The 17,358-nt window shown below is 39.5% G+C and overlaps 1 protein-coding gene across 5 annotated transcripts in view; it reads left to right on the top strand.

Moving 5' to 3' along the window:
• The window catches only part of PDE10A (phosphodiesterase 10A), a 574,288-nt gene that overhangs the window by 232,877 nt on the left and 324,053 nt on the right, over positions 1-17,358 (top strand). For 3 of the 5 annotated variants that reach the window (XM_073337886.1, XM_073337884.1, XM_073337883.1), the window contains one exon: positions 11,489-11,595. The exons of 1 other annotated variant lie outside the window; for it this stretch is intronic. In XM_073337886.1, the coding sequence (XP_073193987.1) occupies positions 11,489-11,595 (107 nt within the window). Of the gene's footprint in view, positions 1-6,836; positions 6,929-11,488; positions 11,596-17,358 lie in introns of all 5 variants that reach the window. One more of the 5 variants, XM_073337887.1, reaches the window with a different exon arrangement.

Here is a 17,358-nt window from a genome sequence, read left to right as displayed (position 1 = left end):
TATAGGAATGGGAGAAATGGGGCAGGAGAGTTAAAATTTGGGCCAGATTCTCTGTCTCTGCACTTTGTGTAATTATTTACACTAGTGTGAACTGGGTACAAAACGCTGCCAAATAACAAGCGCTCCATATGTATTTCAGTTTCTTGGCAGTTTTTGTCTTTGTGTGTACCATGTTGATTTGTTCGTTAAATTTACTAAAAGCAGTCCACCTAACACCAGAGCCCAATTCTAATACCTTTAGTCATGTTGAGTATACCTTTACTCCTTGAGGAGCCTATTAGCAGATAAAATATTACTTGGTTTGAGTAAAGGCATCCAAATCTGGCCCCAAGAATGAAGCATGTTAGTCTGAAGTTACCATCTGGAGATTATTTGGGCTCAAGCCGATATTCTGGGACAATTATACAAGAGTCATCTTTTATTTCATGTTTCAGAGTAGCAGCCATGTTAGTCTGTATCCGCAAAAAGAAAAGGAGTACATGTGGCACCTTAGAGACTAACAAATTTATTTGAGCATAAGCTTTCGTGAGCTAAAGTGAGCTGTAGTGCATGAAAGCTTATGCTCTAATAAATTTATTAGTCTCTAAGGTGCTGCAAGTACTTTTTCTTTTATTTCATGTAGCAGGAAAACAAAATACCTGCACAAGGTGGGGATTGATTAACGACTGCTCTTCTTATCTGGGGAAACTATATGGCTGTTACACTAGCCTTTTCAGTTTGTCAGCTATAATGTAGAATATTATTATGCAAAACTCTCAAATAGCATCGCACAGTGTCATTGGGAGAAAGTGAAATTATCAGCCTTATAGCAATATTTTATCTTGAGTCACCTGGTATGGCTAGTCCCAGAGATGTTTTGCTATCTTCAGCAAAATAATTTTTTCTGTGATTTGAGTAGTTTAAATGCAGTGGAAGGGTCTAAATCATCCTCCAATGTGTGTGTCGCATAGGCTAAAAATACACAACTTCAGTGATCATCTTCCTGGGAGTTGCAGGTACTGCCAGATTTCTTTTAAAGAGTAGAATCCTTATGTGTGGTATGTTCTCTTCTGTTTCAGGGAGGAACAAAATCCTCATCTTCTTTTAAAGTAAGATATTCTACCAACCACTATTCATTTTGTCTTCATTGTCTAATGGAGGTCAGAGCAGGGTCAGTTCATGATGTGACTGCAGTTTCCTTCATAGTCCAAGATTTCTGGAATTGCGTCAATGACAATATGATTGATGTTCTTTCAGCAGTTGGTGGAGGGGGATTTATAGTGTTTATGCAGTGTCTGATGACGGAGTCAGCAGGCCTGGTCTTTCCAGATCTGTGAAGTATTTCAAAAGTATACGCTTAGAGTCATAGGTCTCATCATTCAGTCCTGGCTGATTGCTTTGGCATTAGTATTTCCAGAAGGGTTTACCAGTGTCTGGTGATCAATAATTATGATGAATAGAGCAGAATACAAGGATGGGTAAAAGCATTCACCACCCCACCCTCCAGCCAAATCTTGCTCTCTACAAATCTTTATTTATTTTTGTCATCTGACTGGTTTCCGATTGAAAGGGCTACAACATGATGATGATCCAGCAGGATTTACTTGAGTCATCCTAGCTGCAAATCAGAATGCACGTACATTAGCCACAAGTTTGGTGTAAAAAGTAGTGCTAAAGTCCAGCAATGCTATCTGTTCAGCAAGATTAGATGTTATGCCTTCAAATGCCTCCAATCATCCATGCAAGCACCTTGTCTTGTTTTAGAAGTCATTTAAATGAAGCAGTCAAAGTTGGAAAATATAAGAGGAGACACAAGCAGGAACTGGCATGCGAATGGTTAGACATCTGCAACACTGCTGTGTTATCGTCATCTTGATTGCTTTGACTTTTAAAAGAGCTAGGCTGACACTTTTTTCTGAAAATATATGTTCATAAATGCATTTTTCCTTGTCTGATGTTACATTCTGTTTTCAGATGCTCTACGATACACTTAAGTGCTTGATTGTGGTTTTTGTTTGTTTGTTTTGGGGGTTTTTTTGGCATATGGTTCCATTGACAAGAATGTTGCCGAGTAATTACTTTCTCTCTACCTCATTTACCTCTGCAGTTTCTGTTGGATAAGGTGTTCCTCACTCTCTGTTCTAAATTATTGTTGTAGTGTTTAAATCCACTGTTAAATAATTCCCACCTTTCCACCCAGTAGTGTTTCCATAAAGTACAATTATAAAGTATGTCCTTTCTGGGAGGAATCCCACGCTATATGTAACATATTATTTTATTAATATACTTTGTAGCTGGCACTTCGTTTTAGACTAAATTGTATTATTATTAATATCTAGCTCCAGGACAGCACTTTTTTTTCACCAGTAGATCTCAAAGTGCTTTACAAAGGTGGTCAGTATCATTCTCATTTTATAGATGGGGAAAATTGAGGCACAGAGTTGAAGTGAGTTGCCCAAGGTCATATGGCATGTTAGCGGCAGAGCCAGGAATAGAAGCCAGGTCTCCTGAATCCCAGTCCTGTGCTCTGTTAGACCATACTGCTTCCCTTTTGCAATTCAGCAACACTATGACAGCCATCCTTGTGGATGATCCCTTTTGACTGCTAGGCAGTGACAAGTAGTGTGAGCTAAATCTAGAGGGAGACGAGTTTTAAAATGAATGAAACTCCTTGGAGTAGAAAAGGTTTGAATGGACTGAAACCGGATTCATTTAGCACCAAATAGTGAATTCCATTTAAAGTCCTTTGACTGTTGTGCCATTTATCCCCACCCCTCAACACACATAGGTACCATATTGCCAGGTGCGTTTTCAAATATCATGAATCAAGCCCTCAGAAATCCTGAGGTTAAAGCAGTGTTGGTGGTCTGTGGGGGAATGTTCTTTAGTGTTCATTCACTTTACACTTTCAAGCTTTTTCCACAACCAGGAGGGCTATGTCATAGATAGAAATGAATGCTGAAACTATCGTGCCATCTCTTGAATTTAGCACCTGGGATTTTAGGAAAAAAAATTAGTCGTGATAAAATCATGAAACTTAGCAACACTGGAGATAGGCAGATATGGCCTGATCCGAAATCCATTAAAGACTCCCATTGACTTTGATGGGAATTGATTCAGGACCATAGATAGACATACAAATAAGCTTCAAAACGTTCCTGATGCTGAAAAGTTACCCTGTTACATTGGAGAATCATCTAATGCTTAACCTGAGTTTCATTCTGTGTAATTTGTAGTGTAAATAAACTCCATTTAACTAGTCACTCACTTGTAAATAGAGAGGATGCATGTGACTTGTGATTTACTCTTGCAAACATAGAATCATAGAATATCAGGGTTGGAAGGGACCCCAGAAGGTCATCTAGTCCAACTCCCTGCTCAAAGCAGGACCAATTCCCAGTTAAATCATCCCAGCCAGGGCTTTGTCAAGCCTGACCTTAAAAACCTCTAAGGAAGGAGATTCTACCACCTCCCTAGGTAACGCATTCCAGTGTTTCACCACCCTCTTAGTGAAAAAGTTTTTCCTAATATCCAATCTAAACCTCCCCCACTGCAACTTGAGACCATTACTCCTCGTTCTGTCATCTGCTACCATTGAGAACAGTCTAGAGCCATCCTCTTTGGAACCCCCTTTCAGGTAGTTGAAAGCAGCTATCAAATCCCCCCTCATTCTTCTCTTCTGCAGACTAAACAATCCCAGCTCCCTCAGCCTCTCCTCATAACTCATGTGTTCCAGTCCCCTAATCATTTTTGTTGCCCTTCGCTGGACTCTCTCCAATTTATCCACATCCTTCTTGAAGTGTGGGGCCCAAAACTGGACACAGTACTCCAGATGAGGCCTCACCAATGTCGAATAGAGGGGAACGATCACGTCCCTCGATCTGCTCGCTATGCCCCTACTTATACATCCCAAAATGCCATTGGCCTTCTTGGCAACAAGGGCACACTGCTGACTCATATCCAGCTTCTCGTCCACTGTCACCCCTAGGTCCTTTTCCGCAGAACTGCTGCCTAGCCATTCGGTCCCTAGTCTGTAGCTGTGCATTGGGTTCTTCCGTCCTAAGTGCAGGACCCTGCACTTATCCTTATTGAACCTCATCAGATTCCTTTTGGCCCAATCTTCCAATTGGTCTAGGTCCTTCTGTATCCTATCCCTCCCCTCCAGCGTATCTACCACTCCTCCCAGTTTAGTATCATCCGCAAATTTGCTGAGAGTGCAATCCACACCATCCTCCAGATCATTTATGAAGATATTGAATAAAACCGGCCCCAGGACCGACCCCTGGGGCACTCCACTTGATACCGGCTGCCAACTAGACATGGAGCCATTGATCACTACCCGTTGAGCCCGACAATCTAGCCAGCTTTCTACCCACCTTATAGTGCATTCATCCAGCCCATACTTCCTTAACTTGCTGACAAGAATACTATGGGAGACCGTGTCAAAAGCTTTGCTAAAGTCAAGAAACAATACATCCACTGCTTTCCCTTCATCCACAGAACCAGTAATCTCATCGTAAAAGGCGATTAGATTAGTCAGGCATGACCTTCCCTTGGTGAATCCATGCTGGCTGTTCCTGATCACTTTCCTCTCATGCAAGTGCTTCAGGATTGATTCTTTGAGGACCTGCTCCATGATTTTTCCAGGGACTGAGGTGAGGCTGACTGGCCTGTAGTTCCCAGGATCTTCCTTCTTCCCTTTTTTAAAGATTGGCACTACATTAGCCTTTTTCCAGTCATCCGGGACTTCCCCGGTTCGCCACGAGTTTTCAAAGATAATGGCCAGTGGCTCTGCAATCACAGCCGCCAATTCCTTCAGCACTCTCGGATGCAACTCGTCCGGCCCCATGGACTTGTGCACGTCCAGCTTTTCTAAATAGTCCCTAACCGCCTCTATCTCCACAAAGGGCTGGCCATCTCTTCCGCATTTTGTGATGCCCAGCGCAGCAGTCTGGGAGCTGACCTTGTTAGTGAAAACAGAGGCAAAAAAAGCATTGAGTACATTAGCTTTTTCCACATCCTCTGTCACTAGGTTGCCTCCCTCATTCAGTAAGGGGCCCACACATTCCTTGGCTTTCTAAATATGTTATATAAGAATTGTATATAAGAATTGTAAGGGATCGTATAGAAATTTAGAAGAGCCTTATAATTCCTGCCTGCTTTTTTTAAGGGTAAACACATTTGGCAAGTTCAAACACCAGAACAAAAGCTAATCTTCAGTTCAGAAAAATCATCAATGTTCTGATTCTGGATTGGCTGTTTTTTAGAAACAAAAATGTTAAAATTACAATTTTTTTAATTTAGATGATCTGGCTACTTCTGATGCTTTTCCTAATTCAGCCCAAATCTCATGTACTTAATTGAGATGGGTGACTGGCACATCTACAGCCAGAATGGGGATTTGAGCACCCTGTTTATCAGCTTTCCCTGCAGTGCAGTGAACTTGAGAGTTCCTGCATTAGCTTCAGGAACAGCTTACATAACTTCAGACATGCCAGCAATACACTGCGCTGTGAAATAGTCGCTTGCTTGCTTGCTGTCCTCTCCCCATCCCCCAGAGGGATTGCATCATTTGCCTACACTTCACAGACCAGACTGCCGGGGAAAGGAAAGGACTAAATCAAGACACTTCTTCTCATCAAATAAACCTTTGTTGTGTGGTCTTGTTTAGAGAAATTTGCATTCCTTCTACCCAAACCACTTTTAAAGGTTTTTTGTTCCCTTTTCTTTTCAATAATTCTTTTTTTAAAAGCTTCCCAGAGTACTCTGACAGAATATATATAGTGTGTGTGTTAACTTAACGGGACCGGTTTTCAAAACTGTATCAGAGTTCTGAAAATATACTTTCAAACGTACAAATATCCAACATTTAAAATAAAAAAATTAAAAATCATTTCTTCACTTATTTACTATAAATGTCACAATTGGAGTTTGATTTCTTCAGGACATGAAGAAGAACTCTCTTGAGCTCAAAAGCTTGCTTGTTTTTCACCACCAGAAGTTGGTCCAATAAAAGGTATTACCTCACCCACTTTGTGTGTCTCATATCCTGGGACTAACACAGCTACATCAACACTGCACACAATAATTTCCGTGGTACACATCTAGACTATCTTCGTTGATTTCAGTGGAGGAACTCTGGATTCATGTTGTGGTCAGTAAGAACAGAATCTACCTTCATGCAACTAAAAACTGCAAAAATATAGGAAAATGTCTGCTCTTGGTGCTAGCAATATCAGCCTGAGCAAAAGAAACTCAAAGCAATGAAGTCAGATTCTGGCAGACAAAAAGATTTTTCAGATCTCCTTTAATGCTGTGATGTATGGAGCAATGGTTATGATCACTGTTTCATTTATATAAGCTAGTTTTCACCAAGGAATACCTCATTTTCACTTATTTTTTGATGTTTTTCTATATTGGATAAGATGGTTTTTAATGTTCATTTATTGCTTTTTAATGTAATTGCTCCAAAGTAAAAGCTGTGATGGGATTTTTGAATCTTCTAGATGGTTGCAGATACAGTAGGTATTGTATGGGATGTATGCATATAAAAATGACCCTTGAGCTTGTCAGTTTCTTTATACTTGAATCTTGCATCATTTTTCAAGATGACAAGGTTAGGTTTAAAAACCTATTACAAGATAAATTATTATTTATTTTAGCTAAAATCCTAAATCAAGAAGTATGGTGGTCTGTAGCTTTCATTCAAGCTACAAAACCACGTGCTGTGTTTGGAGGATGAGCAGATGTAGCATAGTTTAATTTATCAAGGCATTGGCTGAAGCAGTCGATCCCCTGTACAGCACTAGGGAGGCTGCTGCATCAAGATTTGTATTTTAAAATGTGTTCTCCTTCAGGATATTTCCCTCCACAGAGCCGCACCATAGGAGCTGCCTGCTCAGGTAGAGGGATCTGTGGCAGACCATACATAGAAGAGGAATTACATGAAGTAAGCGGACACCCTTTTTATTGAGTGAATGAAATCTGTTGTTGATGCTCAGGGCTAGATCTTTCCATCTGATGCACTGGGTTGGGAAGAGGGTGTATGTAGAAACGGATGGTTAAGATCTTTACTGGTCATGAGAACCCTAGAAAGGCAGAGACACTGAACATGGTGGCTGATATGCTGTGGCCCTAGGGGATACGATATACTCCTTTTCAGAACCACAGCAAATTCTCCCCACCATATGACAGCTATCCTGCTCCCCAACCCCCTTATAGTGTCATCCAGGGCAGGATTTGGCCTTCAGTTTTCTCCGGACAGGATTACAGAAGCCTCCACTAGGTCCTAGACTTGTTGCTAGACCCACCCTTCACCCACACAAATCCCCACTGAGGTCAATGGGGCTCCGCACAAGCTCCCAGGTGCACCAGCTGAGGAATCTGGTCCTTGGATTCTAAAAGGAAGAATGTACCTAAATGATATCCTAAGGGCTTGATCTTGAGAGGTTTTAGTCATTTCCTTTGAGATTTTGAGTATGGAGCTCTAAATTATTTGCACGTTTGTTCAGACAGACCCAGCTTTAACACACACATTCTGTCTCCCTTGAAAAGTTTTGTTTTGTTAATTTCAGCAGCCAAAAATTTTATGAAGCAAATACAAACAAAAACCCCAAACCTAAATTCAGAAACACATTTCAATTAAAGTTTCATACTTTGAGAAAATTTGCCTCCATTGAAAGTGACTCTATCAGATTAAAAATTATGTTTAAAAAATCCTTATCTCTGGTACAAGGATGATCAAAAATGAAAAGATTTTAAAATAATTTATTTACTTTGTAGTTTTTATGCTTTTAATTAATGAATTGTATTTGATACTTTTTGTATCTCTCTCAGCTTGGACAATAATTATGCTAGTCAGTTTCATTTTTATTTATAGTCAATTTCAGTTCCTATTTCTAGGTACAAAAGTAAAACACCAATATTTGTGTTGCAAGGTTTTGGGGGCCAAATTTGACATGTCAGTCCTAGTAAGAGTAGGCTTACAAATATCTATAGGCAAATATATCTTGCTTGCATGAATGATTTATGTCCTCAAGAATTTGGCTTACAACATGGATAGCACAAAGAAGTATGTCAGAAGGCTCTACTGTGTTGAAAGAAAAGACATTTATGGTATTTACACTTGACTTTAGCTTCTGTAAAATAAATGTTCTAGGAAAAAAAACTATATTGCAATATCCTTTGCATTTAGTTCACCTTGCTGAGAAAGGAAGTGTTTACTAGAGAAAGCATCTGGATTGCATTGCTTTTTAATTGATTGTGGACTGCTTGATGGAATCTGGAACTACTTACCATGACACGGCCTTGCAGTGCCATCCATATGCAATAGAGAGTCAAACCTTGGACTGGCTAACCTGAGCTCTTAAAGATGTTATGGTCTTTCTGTTGTTAAGTGAGCCATATTACAACATCCAAATATTTGTGGTGATGTACCTTAAATTGCCTCTTCGTCCATGTTAATATCCCATGAAGTAAGTAGTCTGCAAACTGATTTGTTAGGACTAGGAAGAGGTCACCAAATTTGGCTAAAACAAGTATGACCTTGAATCCAGATTGTGAACCCTTTTTGCATAAAGGTGTTTGGGGGTGGGACGTTTAAGTACATGACCCTCCCCCGTGCAAGCGCACTCACTAATTTTTTTTATTCACATTGCTCTGATTGTCCCAGATTTCTCAAGGACCATAAGCTGAAGAGCTGACATTCCAGGAAAGTTCATTCATTGTAATTTCTCATTCAAATTTGCCAAACTAAAGAAATCTGGATTATTTGGATAAAAGTTCATGTTTTCAAAAGCTTACCCAAAACTTCTGCGTTATTGAAACTGAATTTTCCAAGTTCTAATGACCTCGTTTTGAGGAAATAAACAGCAATATAGAGCATATGATCTGCAGTTGCTGGAGTCCACAAAAGTGCTAAAATTGTCTAATTTTTGGCTTCATTTTCATTATAGTTTTATATAATAGTTTTTATATATAGTTTTAAAATAACACCCACATGTGTGAGAATACACTGTAAATGCACAGGTTTCAGAGTAGCAGCCGTGTTAGTCTGTATTCGCAAAAAGAAAAGGAGGACTTGTGGCACCTTAGAGACTAACCAATTTATTTGAGCATAAGCTTTCATGAGCTACAGCTCACTTCATCGGATGAAGTGAGCTGTAAATGCACAGCGATTTTCATCAAAACAGGCCGCATTCATCCCTGTCACACCACTGAAGTTTACGGAGTTTCATCAGGGATGAATTTTGTCTAGTGTATGTAATCAGCCTATTGATCTGTCTAATAACTCTCTTGGTAAGATATGGTATCCAATATTCACTTTCTCCTCATGTTCCTATCCTTTTATGGCTTAAGATTCTGCTGGGTAAGGTTTCCTCATATCTGTTTGCTGTTGGAAATGGTGTTTGTTTGCCTGTACGTACAACCCCTGCTGTCAGAGTGCTAGTGGTATTAATACACAGAAATCTTTATTGTGAAGCAGTTACATAGTGTGCATAGCAAGCTTGTGTGGTACAAAGCCACAAAATCAAGGAATGAACCGTTAAGCCTCCTAATAGTACGTATCTGCTGCTTCTTCCTCCCTCTGCAAGCTCGCATCTTACCATTACCATGATTATTGTACCTTCTATAGGGTATGCAACTCAACCTTAATGTTGCCTTTCTCCACATGTACTCCTTTATTAGATAATCCCCCACCCCCATGCTCTTATTAGCTGTGGCTGTTGGGTGCGGTAGTAGGTTGCATTGGGAGAGGATACTTCACTAACGAGTTATGTGCAGGTGGGCAGCGAAAGGGGGTGATGGAAGGCTGACTTCCTTAGGGATGCAGAGTTAAGGGTACATTGCATGGTCTGCATGAGGCATGATGGTTGTGTTAATAGCAAAGTGTGTAATTGTAGGTGGAGGAGTAAATGGGATGTGCTTTTAGGTGGCTTATCTTTTCATTTCCTTTTTTTGTCAGGAATTCTATATGTAAGCAATCCTAACTGCTTCACAACACACATTACTTTTCTATTTTGTTTATGGTTTACTGGCTGTGAGAGTGAGTTAGGAGTGTGGGTAGAAGTACAGCTGCTGATAGGGAATGCAGCTGCACATGAATCCTCCTCTGCTGTAGGACAGTCAGGCAGAAAAGTGCCTATATCAACAAATAAGGCATGCATCTGGCCAGCCCCCATCAGCCAATCGGGCTTGCATGCACAGCACCTACACCTACAGCATGAATCATGACTAAAAATTAATCTAAACGTAACTTTTTTTAAAAAAAACTACCTTTTGCACCAGAGTCCACCTTTCTGTCAATTTTTGTATAGACAAAGATTTTTGAAGAGAGCTTGGTCAACAGTAGGATTGTCAAGGGAAAAATTCAGATAGAGTCCAAGTTCAAAGACTACTTTAAAAAAACTAATAGAAACCAAACAAACTATACAGAAAATTGAAAGGGTATAACAACTATCCCTGCATGACACTTCACACTGAATAAGCCATCTACTTTTAGAGAGACAGGATTTTATGCCCTATTTTAAATCCATTTTAGAACACACAACATAGTTTTAGAACTATGGAGTCACTACCAGCCTTCTCCATAATATAAGTGCGACCTTGGAGTGCACAGTTGCCTGGAGCCCTCCCTTTGGGATCTTTCAATGCCTTACATGGTGATCAGGTTAAAAGGAGGCTGTCATAAACACTTACGTGTTGGAGAGGAACCTTCTAAATATTAATAAACAAAATTCAGCAGTCTGACATGCTGTCTAAATTTAATGTGTGTGCTGTGGGGATGTGTTGAAAGAGATGTCATCTTTACAATTTTGAAAGGGGCGGAAACTGAACATTTTAAAAGCTTGTTACAGTGTTATAGGTTCAGGTCCCAGTTAAGCATGGTACTTAAGAACATGCCCAACTTCAAGCACATGAGTAGTCCCAGGACATTCGTATTCCTGTTTTAGGTCTACTCACATGCTTAAGTACTTTTCTGAAATGGAGCATTGGGTCCCATTTACTGCACAAAGTACAGTATTGGAGTACATGAAAGTAGTGCCACAAAATGGCCAGAACATGGTTTGGTCTTGCCTATATAGAAGAGTCATAGATCTTTTAAGGCCAGCAGGGACCTCTGTGATTGGCTGGTCTGACCACCTAAAGATGATATTGCCCCACATTACTAAATCACAATAGAGCCTTGTAAAGTCCAAGGCTACAGCAAAAATCTGCAACATAGTTAAAACATTTCAGTCCTGTCTACAGAGGCAGGACCAAACAACATGGCACTGTTTGTGGTGTACATAAGCCTGGAGACAATTGCAGATACTTGAGTCAGGATATCTGTATGTTTCCTTATGATAAAAGACTGCAGTTCCTGGGCAGTGATGGATTAACCCTTTCTGTTGCCTTGGGATAAAACAAAAACAAAAAAACAAAACAAAACACTGCCTCCCAGCCTGCTCCACTGAAGGGCAGGAAGTAAAACTCTCTCTTTCTCCCCATACCTCTGTATCTTGCCTAGGCTACTGGAACTGAATTCAGCAAACAGGCACAACTTCAAGTATCTGCAAAAATGCATTGGACAAATGATCAGAGAGCAACCAGTGGGCCATAACAAAACACATGACTGTGAGTAAAATTAAAAAGTGAAAAATGTCATGGATAAGAAATCTATTAGTTCCTTTTCTCACTCTTTTGACTGTTAGATATTGAGGTTTGTTTACTGTTGCCCCAGGCCTTACCCTGTCTGGACCACAGGATAAGGCACTAAGCATAAATCTCTCTTGCAGGTTAGAATGCACCTTGTTTCTAGTGAATTTAAAAGACTGAGTCCTCTCCTCCTGTATGATACTAATGCAGTCTCTGTTAGCAAATGCTGTTGACTCGTGTGACAGTCCAGTGATTGCAAGACTGATATTTATTTTGCCCTTTCACTGAAAAAGGAATAGTATGTTTAACTGTCTTTATAAATCACATATCCATTTCCTGCAAAATGTTTTTTTTTATAAGTTTCTGGTCTGAATTTTAATAGGATTGGAGGTTGTTTATTTAGTGTAAAAAGTGGTGTGTGTTTCTTTGTTTCATTTTACTAATCAGTTTCACAAGAAAAGCACTCTGGCTTATGAGAAATAAAACAGATTAGCACGTTACCATTATTGTTGTACTCTAACTCCTTTATTGTCTAGCCGACCAATGGATAATAAGCCTCACAGTATGTAGCAAATAAGTAGTTTTGATTTATGCCAGTGAGTGAAGACTCAAGATGGCTGAATTTCATTCCATGCTTCAGAGTCCCTTTAAATTTTGTTTTAATGACTTAATTTTTTGTGAGTGACATTTTGTCCTCTTGCTATATTAAAGTAACCTTTTTTCTTCAAGTGATCCCAGGTTTTTGGAGTGGTTTCTGAATTTCACATCAATCAGACAATGAATTTGCTGGTATTTTTTCCAGAGCTCCATATTAATAAGGGGGAAACTCTTTTATATACTTTGGATGCAAGAAGAGCTCTTATGTATTGTTTCAACAGAAGAAAAAAGCTTTTGAAAATCATCTAGATTATTTGTGTCTTATGCTAAGAATCACACGGGTTATACTGTGTCTTCCCACACTGTTTCTAGATGGATTAAACAATGAATTGTTCAATGTGACATATTAGCAGAAGTTCCTGTACCTATAATGGTTTGATCTCATTCCATCAAAGCTGTGGCAGTGTCTTTTGGAGCAACAGTAATTAAAAGTCTGAAGGCAGATTAGAAGAATAACAAGTGACTGTACTGTGATCAGTGGAACTGGAGTCAGAGGGCCCATGTTTCCTGGAGGAACTGTTATTGAGAGCACATGAGTGGAACAGGGAATGTGGAGAGTAAGGCTGGAAGCAACTCAGCCATATAGAGAGTGCACAGGGTTTAATGAGGTTTTACTTGTTCAACCTGCATTCAACCTTGTTAACCTGCATTCGGCCTCCCACTTTGCGAATGAAACAGTGCGTTCAATAAATTAACTGAACTGCAAGTGGTGGAGAGAATCTTCTAGACTCGTCCACCGAACCCTATCTCCAAGCCCTAATCAAGGACCAAAACCCCACTGTGCTAGGTGCTGTACAAACACAGAACAAATAGGCAGTCCCTGCCCCCAGTAGCTTACAATCTAAGTAAAAGACAAGAGATGGATAAAGTCAGATGGGGAGTACAAGGAAACCAGGAGACCGTATTGGTCAGCATGATGAGGCAATGGTTTTAGTGCACCAGTGGTCCAACTGTTGTCAGGTTTTTGGTAGTCTTCATGGCAGAGGAATGTTTTGAAGGAGGATAATGAGGTAGCTTTATGGATGTTTATGGGGAGCACCTCCCCAGTGTGAGGGGCAACATAGGAGAAAACAAGGAGATGTTCATTTGAAAATTTAAACCAGTGGGCAATGGAGGGTGGGATCATGGGCTGATCAGAGGTGGGAGTCAACATCTCAGTAGTGAACAAGAAATGATAGGCAGAGTGGGCGTAGCAACGTTATCGGAGAATATATTTGCCTACCCACCTGAAAACAAGGATAATGCTTCTCAGCTCACCTTCGAGGAATATTTATGACTATTAATATTTGTTTAGCACTTTAAATATAAGACAGAGTGTTATATAAATGCTTAGTAATAGTGTCCTTATAAACTCTGTGGTAGACATGACGTTAGCAGAATGGGAATTCTTTTTCCTGGCAGACCCTTTCCTTAGTCCATACACCACATCTATTAGAAGCCAGTGTCATGTGCTCCCTCCTGATTGCTAGTGGCTGGCATGCAAGTTAGCCTAAACAGCCAAAAGTAGAGAGAGAATTGAGTTAACCAGCCCCTTTCTCCACCTCAAACAATAAATCCAATAACCCTGCTCCTGTTGACCCCCATAAACTTGAATTGCTTCTGCATCATAGAATAAAGTGTGAGTATTTGTGTTTATTTTAAAAGAGAGAGAGAGAGAAATTTGGGATCACTTTTACCGTTTCGTCTGAAAATAGCCTCACAGTATCCCTCTTGTCCTTTGATCGAGACACCTTGAAGATACCTTATTGATTGTGTCAAGCTGTGGAAAACTCACCAGTATGGAGTTTATTTCCTTTCTCATGATGTTCAGATGTAAAAATACTAACACAGTACCCAAATCTCATGAGGATAAGACTCCTTTGGATTTTTTTCAAACAGAGGGAGTAGCAAAAACCCTGATCCTATCACTTCCTGAAACCTGCTTTATTTTTTGCTTGTGTATTACAAATGTGAAGTTTTATGGTCCAGAAGTTCTTGCTTTATGAACTGAGTTGTCCGTTTTGTAACCATGTGTTTGGATCCGAAAGGCACAAACTTAGTAATTTTATATATTTTTCCACGAATGCCACTACAACCAGGTTTTTGGTTTTTTTTAGTTTGGAAACAGAATTGAAGTAAATGACCAAGAGAGTTGTTAATGCTTCTGCTTAGATAGAAGGCTTAGAATGTGCATATTCAATCTCTAAAAGTTAAATAAGAGCTTTGAATCAGCCATTAATTAACTTTATTCATTCTTTTTACAGGAAGTCTGTCCGATGAAACCCTTTTAAAGTTCAGTGATGTCATCTTTGCTAAAAACATTTTTTTTCTGTGCAAAATGGTACAAAATAGCAGATCATGAGTCGCCTAAATAGATATTCCTATTTTTTATCTGGAAAAAGTTTCCAATATATTACCTGAAATATTTATGTCCCAGTAAAGCTGGCCACTCTTAACAAACCAGATGATCAGCACATGGGGAAAATAACCCACAAGAGGAGGCTAACATAGTAAAAATGATAGAAAGGGCATTCAACCTGCCTTTGACAAGAGCTACAGAATGATTCTGGTGGATATCCTTGGAGATGGAGTTCCATGAGCAAGGGCTTTGAACTGGGAAACCTCTGTTCTTAGCCTTGTCAAGATGGCACCATGGGACAGAGAACACAGGCAATGTAACTATTCTCAGTTGCTTTAGAGTAGTGGTTCCCAAACTTTAACAACCTGTGAACCCCTTTCAATAAAATGTCAAGCCTCGTGAACCCCCTCCTAAAAATGAATATTTCCAGGGATTTTCTCCTTTACCTGAGTATAAATTATAAAAGCAGTGGTCTTGGAAATATAAAATTTGTTTTATGACATGCTTATTACACACTATTTATTTTTAATTATTATTTTTGACAGTATTTTAATGCATTATGAAAACGGCAACGCTCTTCCAAGATCTCACTTGCATAGCTTGTATCACTTTGAATAAGCCTGTTATAAGACAAGGCTCCTATGTTTCATCAAGGAGTATCAGATGTGAAACAGCATGAAGGGATGTAAGAAGCCAACTCAGAGTTCCTCCTACACAAGCATTCAGCTCTTCAGCAGTCCAGGCAAATACGCACGTTACAACGAAGCTTAAACTTGTTCTTCATAATAATTTTTAAAACAATACTAGCTGCCTATTTAATTTTCAAAACAGCAAAAATTATCCCCCTCCTTTTCCATTTCTTATAAGGAGTCTTAACATGTAAATCTCCTCAGTGGGATAGATATGCTTGCTTTGATCTGCTTAGCTCTTGGAAGTCCAGGAGCTCCTGGCTGCTGGCCCCATGCTGCCCGGGGTTCCTAGGGACAGCTGTCTGCCATTAGAGAATTTTTTCCCGAGAACCCCCTGTAACTTTTCATGAACCCCAGTTTGGGAACCACTGCTTTAGAGGGACATGCAGTAACAGTTGTGGCTTGAGGTAACTCAGGATCTTAAGATGAAGTGGAATGATAATTTTTTAAACTGTTTCAGTGCACTTTAGTGTTGGATCATGTGTTTTGGCTTAATCCATTACACAAATAGGGACTAGCCTTAAAGATTCAAGCTTTCTCAAAGTTCTGGGGTGTTTGGATTGTTAGTTGTTTTTTGTTTTTGTTTTTTGTTGCTTTTCTGTTCCTGATGCTGTATATACTTCCGGTGTCTAAAGATAATATTTTTATTACCATTAAACTGAGTGAAACCAACTTACCCTTTGTATATTGGATGGATGATTGTATAGACTAGGTCGCCATTGATGTAGACTTGAAGACATAGGAATGGGTTCTTTTTTTAATACCTCATTTGCGATAAATGCACCTTTAGCTTGCTATCTAAGTATTTATATAATCCCCATCACCATAGTACCTGTTCTATTCAAACCTGATGAGTTTAACTTTACAGAACCCTTGTTGAGGGAAGGAAGCTCATTTGATACATGGGTAAGCTATGACACAGAAAGATGAAGTAACTTGTCCATGGTTACAAGGAAGTCTGTGGCAGAGCCAGGAATTGAATCCAGTTCTCCCAGTGCCTTAAGCACAAGACCATCTTTCATCCCCAATTTCACCAGCATTCTCCCACTAAAACATCTCCACCTGGACTACTTTTTACATTCCAAACTTCTGAGAAGCTTCAAACAGCACTTACATGATATAGGCATATTACTAGATGGAGATGGAAAAATTGCTGATGATTCAGAAAAGGCAGAAATGTTTAACACATATTTCTATTGGAAAAGAGGCAAGATGATATGTTTGTATCATATGAGGTTGATGTACTTTCTAGTCCATTAATAACTCAGGAGGATGTTAAACAACATCTACCAGGGATAAACATTTTAAATCATCAGGATAAATCATCTGGATAACTTGTACTCAGCAGTTCTAAAAGAGCAGACTAAGGAGATCTCTGGGCTGCTGATGTTAATTTTTAGTAGGCCTTGGCGTACGGTGGGGAGTTCCAGAAGACTAGAAGAGTGCTATTGTTGTGCAAGTATTCGAAGAGGGCAGGAAGGGTGACCTAAGTCACAATAGACGGGTTAGCCTGGCATAAATACTGTGTAAAATAATGGAAAAGCTGATACAGAATTCAACTGATAACGAAAAGATAAAATACAATTAATGCCAATGAACATGGTTTTATGGAACGAGATCTCGTCAAACAAATCTGATTTCATTCTTTAAGGCGACTGCTAATTTGGTTGATAAAGCATAGATGTAACATGAACTTTTGTAAGCGTTTGACTTAGTACTTATTCATCCGAATGTTGTGCAGTACTATCCAGTATCAATGGAGAATCACATTCAATTGATTTCATTGGCTAACTGACATCAAATGGGGATGTTTCTAGTTGAGTTCCACAGGGATTGCTTCTAAGTTTCAAGCTATTCAACACTTTTATCATTGATCTGGAAGTAATTTAAAATAACTGCTGATAAAATTTATGGATGACTCTGTTTGATGGGATGGTAAATAGAGAGGAGGACAGGGCAGTCGTATTGAGTGAGCTGTATTGTTCAGTAAGCTGGGCACATTCAAACAAATGTCTTAATCCAGCCAAATGCAAAGTTGTACGTCTAGGGACAAGGAAT

This window comes from Lepidochelys kempii, chromosome 3 (assembly GCF_965140265.1).
Source record: "Lepidochelys kempii isolate rLepKem1 chromosome 3, rLepKem1.hap2, whole genome shotgun sequence".
Classification (NCBI taxonomy): Eukaryota; Metazoa; Chordata; order Testudines; family Cheloniidae; genus Lepidochelys; species Lepidochelys kempii.
This window is presented reverse-complemented; position numbering and strand designations above follow the sequence as displayed.